The sequence below is a fragment of the Nilaparvata lugens genome, chromosome 3, assembly GCF_014356525.2.
Source record: "Nilaparvata lugens isolate BPH chromosome 3, ASM1435652v1, whole genome shotgun sequence".
NCBI lineage: Eukaryota > Metazoa > Arthropoda > Insecta > Hemiptera > Delphacidae > Nilaparvata > Nilaparvata lugens.
This window is the reverse complement of record NC_052506.1, coordinates 84,805,477-84,814,806: the sequence shown is the minus strand read 5'-3', so window position 1 is coordinate 84,814,806 and position 9,330 is coordinate 84,805,477. Positions and strand designations below refer to the sequence as shown.

General features: G+C 38.9%; 2 protein-coding genes across 4 annotated transcripts in view; both read left to right on the top strand.

Moving 5' to 3' along the window:
* The first annotated feature begins 941 nt into the window (after window positions 1-941).
* LOC111044051 (rho guanine nucleotide exchange factor 7) overlaps window positions 942-9,330 on the top strand; it is a 70,609-nt gene continuing 62,220 nt past the window's right edge. For 2 of the 3 annotated variants that reach the window (XM_039424883.1, XM_039424884.1), the window contains exon 1: window positions 950-1,207. The gene's annotated coding sequence lies outside the window, so the exon portion shown is untranslated. Of the gene's footprint in view, window positions 1,208-9,330 lie in introns of all 3 variants that reach the window. The other variant, XM_039424885.1, reaches the window with a different exon arrangement.
* Window positions 3,894-9,155, top strand: LOC111044168 (sperm flagellar protein 2). The gene has a single exon (XM_022329249.2). It carries the CDS (start codon window positions 3,894-3,896, stop codon window positions 9,153-9,155), a length of 5,262 nt encoding a protein of 1,753 aa, XP_022184941.2.

Genomic DNA, 9,330 nt, shown 5'->3' with positions numbered 1-9,330 from the left:
CAATGTAGGAAACATATTAACTGTAGGAAAAATTTAATGTGAAATACATGCGCAAAGTTTCTCTGCTGCACTCAAGAAACCATTCCGCCCTCACCTACAGCTCATGCGTAAACGTTTCTTGCAGCAAACTGTCACTTTGCGCACTAGTTGCACAAACAACTATTGTAGAGTTATACAAAGGCTGCAAAAGTTTCCATGTTTCTTGTTGCTCCAGTTTGTTCTTTTCATGTTGTTTATAAAGGATGAGCAGTCTTAAAACTTTTGGATTATCTATATCGGTATTTAAATCAAAGTCCTACATATTCACATCATCACAAGTAGAAAGTATATTTTTTCCTTTGCACAGCTTTATGTAGTTGTGGAACTGGCCTCTTACTTGAAGTGTGTGAAGTTGGCCTTTCAGGAGCATATGATTGACTGAATAGAGATTCCTTTTCCCAGCTTCCTGAATAGCAGGCAACAATGCTCCAAGCATGGTGATGATATATTATGATGCAAACCACTTTCCTTTCCAGGATGAGAATCCTCTAGCATCGACTTGCATGATTCTAAAGTGCAATCTCATAGTGTTTGTGGCTATTAAACTGACCGTGGAATGCAGTAAACAGCTAATTCTTTGGAATTCTTTGTTACTTTAGAGAGTCGGTTACATCATATTGATGTGTTGGTCTCATATAATTAATGATTTCATCATGAATCATGAATGTATGGTGATTTTCGGAGATCCGGCTTATCGGGCTTGTGGGCAGAATCCGAAATTATTCTTAAAGGTTGAAGGTCCTTAAGGTTAAAGTCCTTAATAGAGACGTTCCGTTTGTATACAACATGTGTGTTCGCTCATCAGACATGAGGCATGTGAGGAACGCGTACTGACGGGTGCACACTGCCTCGCCGAGGCATGAGCGTGAGGGCCTTCCTCGCACGAATCAGTGCGCCACGCCCAACAATACTGGGCTTGGAATAACTTGTCCAAAATGTCCAACATCCAACTTTATGTGAAGCTGTGAAGAAATGGTACAAAAATATTATGAAAAGTTTAATTTTTATTGATTTGAACTAGTTTTGCATATTATTAGCTTAATCCAGTATTAATTGAAGTATTCCTTATCTGTAATCAATCGAAACCAGCTTTGTAAACTGAGGAAGAAGAAGGCAGACTTCAAATGTTAGGAACAAGCAAATGACTTCATAACCACAACATCTCTGGGTAGGTTGATTATTTTTTCTTCTATTTTTTAATTATTTATCGTAATACAACATGCCTCCAACTAGTACTACTAAGAAACCTACTTTCAAAAAAACCGTAAAGAAGAAACGTATTACTCAAAAGAAAAAAACACCAACTAAAAAACCAACAAAAAAGCCACTTGCAACAACAAAAAAGTTAGCTTCTGCCAAAAAAGCTACATTCAAGACTACCAAAAAACTTTTGAAAACAACACTTTCATTGAAGAAAGGCACGTCTCAGCGACCATTAACCAAACAACCGTTGAAACTGAAGGCCACTGAAAAGGGTTTAACCTCAAAACCAAAATCGACAACAAAGGTTCCAAAAACTACAAAAGTTACAATAAAAAGTTCAACGTTGACCACAAAGGATTCTTATCATGGTCCTGTACCTGTACCAGTTCCGATTCCCTATCGCATTGGCAGAGTGATACAAGTACAAAACTACACTGACAATTCCGTTTTATGTCATAATGATTTCAATTGCTGTCATAATCTACGTGTTCTTCTGTAGGTGTAATCGAGGCCGCAGACGACGGAGACGTAGAGATTAATTGTTATAATTAACAATATTTAGTTACTTTGTTCTGTGTTATTGGTAGTGTATTGTTGCATTATTTTAAAAGTGTTTTTCATTTATAATGAAACAAAAAATAATGACAAATGACATTCGATTCATTTAATCAATTTACAGAATATGCAGTGTTCATAGGCAAATATAAGTCTACTAGCCTAGCATATCCAAGCTTTTTCATAGAAATAAAAATGATAATATTCCAGTCAGTTGATTGAATTATTTTTTTTCATTAACCTTCCGGCAGTCGCGCTGTTGTATAAAGTACAACAGTTTCAGTTTTTTTGCTGTACAAAACTATTGAATGGGGTGGTGTCAGTGAATGAGTCACCTATGCATTTCAAAACTTTCCCTCTATCACTCCACTGAGTTTCAGTATCAACCAAGCAATGGTTCAGTCTTTAGGTGCCATTTAGTCACGACAGTGCATAAGTCGCCGCACTGTGCATAAGATAACTTAGGGAAAGACTGTTTACGGGGGCTGTAAACAAACCAATAACACAGATATTGATGGCTTCGCTTGATGTAGCCTACCTTATTGGGCTATGAAATGGTAATTATCCAAATGTTTATAGGCGTAGTATAATCCAAGAAGATGGAGAAAGTTATTATACAATTATTAATTAATATGTTTTGACAGTAAACAGAGTACGTATAACACTTGAAAAATTGGATGTTGTAAAAAATACAACACGCGACTGCACGTGTGATTGACTAGGGCGCGACTACCGGAAGATTAATCTTCTTTATTTTTCAAGTTAACTCATCTTACTATTCAAGACTGTAATAAACTCTTTAATGCTGCAAATTCAGAAAATTAATAGCCTAACTTAATTAGGAAAAAAGTAGATCATAAACGACTATTTTCTTCCATGAAGCAAGACAATTTATTATTAGATGTGTTCTGCATAACAGAACAGCTCTGCCATAAACCCTTACTATAGTAAGGTCTACTTCATAATTGCAGTGAAAAAAGATAGGGGAAGAGTGTTGCCGATTCTCTGTCCTGCTATTGCCTTCTATAAAGATAGCTGATAACGGTATATCTGATGTAATAACAGTTGTTATTTTTTGTTGAAAATTAGAAAATAGGTATGTTTTATTTGTCAAGATAATGTATTTTTCAATGATTAAGTAATATTTTTTCTAATTGAGGTAAAATATTTTAATTATCTATGTTTGTACATTGTTGATAAACTATCTGGCAACCTTGAAGAAGTAGAAAAGGATAGCTTTATCGGCTTTCTCATATATGATAATATCGCGTGATCTGGCTGGCTCAGGTGTGGTGTCAGAGTTTTCAGGTCGCAACTGATCAATATCAGAGCCTCTGACATGACCTAACGACTGCTTTTTAGGCAGCCAGGACTGACTGACGTGTCCATCCGAATTGATATATGATAGACAAAAATAGCAACTCCAATTTTAATCAAATACTGTCACTATAATTTAGATCTCACTTCACGTCATTGACAAAATTGAAAAAAAAAACAGTGGTCTCAAAACAGAGTTCTTGACAATTATTTGGCACTCTGCAGTCACTATATTACTTTGCTCAAATTGGTTGTACCTACAGTAACTATATTATATTGGGTAATATAGTTACTTAATTTGTACCTATAAAGAGCAAAATTATTTAGTATAGCCTGTTCGCAAAAAAATGTCAGGTCATATTTATCATAACAAAAAAAATTAGTACCTAAAAGGAGTCTAATAATATTAAAAAAAAAAAAAAAAAAAATAGTACAGCTGATTAAATATTCTATAATTATTATAATCATGAACTGTTCATGTTGTAATGGTTACATTGCATCATTAGTTCAAGTTGGTCAATAGGTGTTAATTAGTTCATTCGTTAATAGGTGTTTTTGTGTTGAAATATTTTTTAGGTTACATTTCACCTTTTATTGTTTGTTAATTCAAAGAGCTTTTTAAGAACTGTTTTCATGTACACAAGTTTTGGATACATGCATAATAGATGGAGCAAAGGTACACTCAATGATAACATATTGCTAATTTCACAAACTCATTTTGATAGTTTGAATTATAAGTATTCTGTTAATTCCTGTTTAGCTCACAAATATAGATTATAATGAAAGAGATACTGAAGAATTGGTTGTTTAATGACGGAATATGCGTGGACATTGACAATCTGGGACAATTAATGAGGGATGGACGTCTTTTGTTAAGAATTTTAACAGATTACAAAGTTGTTAATCCGCATTTTACAGTAGATTTCAAACCAGGCGACAAAAAATTCGACTGTGTTTACAATTTGCGACAAGTTCGTGTCTGGCTTGAGGTGTTGGGTGTAAATTTCGACGAAGATGTGATCGAAAAAATTGCTGATGGTTGTTTTTCTACTTGTGTTGCCATACTCACTAATTTGTACTCGTTGCTGGTGATTGATGGCGGGCTGCCCGTTGTTGATTGTGAGGAAAAACAGGCTAAACTGTCAAAAATTGTTAAGAATTCTAGATTTTTGGTGACAAAAGTTGATGAGAGAGCTTTGGGTGATAGAATTCGCGGTAGAGGGGGATACGATTACAATAGAAGGTTGTTGGAGAATGCCGACACTATTGAGTGGTATAATAATAAACATCCTATTGAGAGGAAACGCTCACCAGATGTTAATATGACTGATGTTGAGAGGAGACAAGGAATTGATAATAACGATAAATTGAAAAATAGGAAATCTCTTCGAAGTTTGAAGACAAAGTTGCCTAGTGTTGATGCTGTCACAAAATGTATTGAAGAATTCAGCAATCTTCGGTTGGAGCAGTCTCTATCTGTCGATTCTTTAAAACTTGAAAACGAGAATCAATGTAATAAAATCGAGGAGAAAGAGAAGGTAACTAAAAAGCATATGAATAAAATTGGGAGAAAGGTTTGTAATATTGATAAGAAACTCCCTCCAACAAATACTGAGAGTGTAGATGAATGTATACAAGAATTCACTACTCTTCAATTCTCGAAATGCAGCCCCGTTTTTGAACCACCACTTGAAGACTCATTTTTTGATTACCGCGATAAATCCAATTTTCCTCACCCACCGTTGGAGTATATTGCAAACATTGTTTTCGCCCAAAAAAAGTCAGTCAAAGATGTAAAACAGCTGGAAGAGTATGAAAGAGTTGTGGAGGCAGATTTTTGGGGGCGGCTGAGACAAGAGGATGTCGACTTTTTTGACGATCATTTGTCGGGGATGATTTTTAAGTTGTCCCGGTATGAGAAGATGTTGTTCACGAAAGTTTATCAAATTTTGCATCAAGATCAGGTGCAGAGAACGCGGCTGAAGTGCTACCCGCGGAAAATCGATTTTGGGTCGGATGAGCTGAGGGAGGATAAGTGTTCCAGATATTTTACGGAAGGATTGGGCTACTATCAGAGTGAGAAAAAGCGTACCAACGAGTTACACTGGAGACTCTACGCTGATAACCTAAAATTTTGGTATGAAAAACTGTACACAGCATCTTTGAAAACTGTCGAGTGTATTGTGGATATAGCTGTGAAGAAATCTGAGTACCAACGACAGTATAAAAGTGGAGTGAAGGATTGTCTGATGAGAGAGTGGAAGAGTTTGTTTTGTCAAAACCAACCGATTTTCAAAGCAAATGAATTGGATACATTTGATGTTATGCAGGAACAATCGGATGTTGTTGATGAGGTCGAGGAGCAGACAGAATGGGTTCGTCAGGATGTGATCAGCAATCAGAACATGGACGACTATCTGTTTCTGGAAGGCAATTGGTCGTTGAAAAACGAGGATGGCACTCGTTTGGATTTGGCACCAGTTACGCGCGAAGACCAGCAGACACTCAGCTACATTGTGTACAAGCTGTTGGATGTGAAATACCCCTACATACAAAAGATCGAACCTGCCGACCTACCTCTGTATCCTGTGCGAGCGATTGTAGTAGATTTCGATGAGTCATTGCTGGAGAAACTCAGATCACTGTTACACGAGCAAGGTGTTTTGTTGGTGGATATCAACTCGGCCATCAATTTCTGTGTGGAGGCGTTCGTCGACAGTGAAGAAGAGTTGATGCATCGGTTCACCCCGGATCGGCAATCAGTTGATTTGCGAGTGGCGTCCGAAAAAACTGTTACGATCCTAGAAAACACAACCTGTGATGGTTTAGATAATGATGTTTGTAAGCGAGTAATAATTAGAGAAAGCAGTGGCGTACAGACTTCGTTGTCGCACCTAGATTTGCGGGAGTTCAAGGAGGACACCAATGAAGCTGCGTTTGTCGGCAAAAAACTGTTGGAAAATATGAAGACAAGCAGTGATATCAAAGTGGCACTGATCGTGGATGCGATTGTCGCCTATGTGCAGAGTAAAAAGAGGGAAACAATTAAGGGGTGGGTGATTGTTAACTTCCCCTCGACCCTGCTCCACGCCAGTGTGTTGGAGTATACCCTGTCGGCCAACCGGTTCCCCTACCGTTTGAAAGAGACCATCTCGGATACAAGCTTCGGCAGTAGTGTGTCCACCAAAGAGAGCAGTGTCACATCTCGCTACGACGAGCTTAAGTACTCTAAACTACTCCTCAACCCCCAGAACAATACCTACGGCAATAGTTTGTTCACAACCTACTTCACCAGCTTTGTGCCGATGAAGAAGTTGAGATCGTTCCAAGGTGGGAAGATGGCCCAGCACGCAAAACAGTCGTTCAAACCGTCCAGCCTTCGTCAATCGGACCACATCAACTTCGATGTGTTACTGCAGCAACCGTCGAACTTTGGAGCACCCACTTTGGAGACATTCTACCGCAACGAGAACATACGCAACGAGTTTTTCTACAACTATCTAGATTTGGATACACTGAACTCGTTGGTACAACTGTTGGTGACTGGGATGTCGTCTGTCGATGAGACTGTCCTGTCAATCATCGATGGATCTGATAAACAAGATAAACAAAGTGAAGATGATAGTAAGAGTAGTAGGTTGGCCGTGAAAATGTCGAATACTTCACAGGTGTACTGCGACAGTATGACTGCGTTGAATAGTATGAACGATTCGTTTCTGTTTGACTCGAACCGTCCCAGTTCGGATTTGACGCCACAGTATGTTGATCTGCTCCTACAAGCGGGTCACGCCGTTTCTCTAGCCGAGCTGTGGGAGATGATGACTAACACCTATCTGAACACTCTTCACGACTCTCTGTATCTGATGAGAGTTCACGAGAGAACTGTGGCGCCTTATTTTCTCATGGTTAGACAGGCTATGGAGTCCTGCTTCACCAAACCTGACAATCGTCAAGAGTTGGTTACAAAGTTGTTGAACGATTACAACAGTATTAATCTGGCATTACTTCTAGAGGACGATGTGATACTGGAAGCCCACCGTCGCACTTCTGTTCTGGAGAGGACACTCACCGAGTTGAGTGATGATAAAAGGAGGAATGCTCTTGAGGTTAGGGAGAAACTGATTGCACAGGAATGGGACAGGCATCACTTGTCAGCAATGAGTGAAGGGTTTTTGGTTGTATTGCAAGCTGAGGCCACCCGGTTTACCAGGACCCTGGAACTCCTTCAGGACTATTACTTGTTAGGGTTGAATGTTCCTCTCAAACTAACCAACGCTGTACATCCTATCAATGTGGATAACAAGGATGGCTCCACTGAAAAACTATTCCTCGATGGTAAGGTGACTTTCAAATCAATTATTGAAGAGAAGGTGAAATATGTGCTGGTGAACATGTTCAGAGCGAGAGAGGCATGTGAAGCGGTGATGATAGCTACCGAGAGTCAGCTGCTTGCTGAAGAAAGGAAAAGGTTGGATAATGCAGTGAAGGAGGTGAGAGCTATGAGTGCAAAAGATAAGAGAAAGTCCAAGACGAAGAAACTTGATGAAGATAAGATGATCTCGGATAAAACGTTGGAGCTGCAGATGGAGTCCGAGAAAAACTGTCAGAGTATTAAAAAAGTATTCCATGAATGGTTGGATGCATTGCGTGTAGAAACAAAGCGAGCTCATTTCAGGGTAGAGTTGTTGAAGGTGAAAGCTGTCAATTATATTTTGGAGTTTGAAAAACAGTTTCGGGAAATTTTCAGTGAGTTTTTGGAGGAATCTGAGAGGATTCATTGTGAGGAGGCAGAGTGTGTGCGCAAAATTCGCAAACTGTTTGGAACGGCAATCGAGGAGAAAACTCATATTCTAGCGGAAGTTTATTATAATCACACAGATTTCTATGTTAGGATACTCACACCTGAGGTGGAACCAGATCCGGAACCTTTACCTCCAATTCTAGAAGTGGATTATGAGAGTACAGAGTTATCTCTGGCGCAGCTGGAGGTACTCTATTTGAGGTTTTCAATGTTGGCCCCGGACGGCCTCATCCCCAAACAGATCCTAATAGAGTTCTTCAAAGACGTGAGTCGCACCGCGTATCGGGGAACATGGTTCTGGGACCGTTTAACAACGGCTAAACTGAACAAAATGTTCAACACGCTGTTCGGCGAGTCGGAAATGTGTGACTGGCGCGATTTGATAGTGATATCGCTTGAAATGGATTTTCCCACCGCCGAGGATATCCTTGATGCCAAACTACAGTTCGCTGCTCTCGATAAAAACAATCTGGAAGTTGTCAGCTTGGACAGTTTCATGGAAACCACATTATGGTTCGAGAGAGAACTCCCCAAAAGTCCCAAACACAATTTGTTCTTAATCTTGGTGAAACGGTTCCTGGCTAAGTTGTTCCAAAACGGAGACGAGCAAGTCAACTATTCGGCTCTGTTGTTGGCGTTTTGTAAAGATTTGGATCCGATCGTGGGTTTCGGTAAGGCTTTGACATACATTTTGGGACGGTGTGTGATTGTGTACAAACAGGACGAGTATCTGGAACAGATGTACACCGATCATATCGACACTGGGCGTAAGATAACCGAAATGATCGTTGATGAAATGGTTAGTGATGTTGTTGAAGCTGTTGAGATTGAAAGAGAATTTGGAAACGATTTATCTCTACGCTTCAAAGATGAAGACGATGAAGAAAACAGAGACAAATCAAACAACAACTCTGACGAGTATGTTCTATTCGAAACAATATATCTACCATTTTTTAGACGACTGAAATACTGTGATTGGACTACTCTAGTGCCTCTAGAAATAATGACATCCTACATAAAAACCCTATATTCCACGTCTGAATTCCCTGAATGGATGCTGTTTGACTTCGATAAGGAAATTGAGCCGTTTTTGAGAGTAGTGGAATCGACTGAATTTGTTTATGTGCCAGATTTTGTGACCTATCTCTTTTCCAAAGACGATTTTCCCTGCAGTTGTTTTACTGTTTTCAGAATCTCGGAGTTGATTGTACGGTTTGTGATTGATGATAAAATTTATTGAATTTCAATTGTCCAGTTGTTTTCATTCTTAGTAATTATTGAATTGTGCAAACAAATAACATATTAAAGAGGTTGAGCTGGGCCTTCTTAAATTCTTCATTTATACAAATTGAATGAAATTTTGGGCTACAATTACAATAACGAACTCATCCATATAATTTATTGATTCAATATGT

Bases quoted from the DNA above. Each gene is read 5' to 3' on its own strand.
- LOC111044168 (XM_022329249.2), top strand. From the start codon at position 3,894: ATGAAAGAGATACTGAAGAATTGGTTGTTTAATGACGGAATATGCGTG.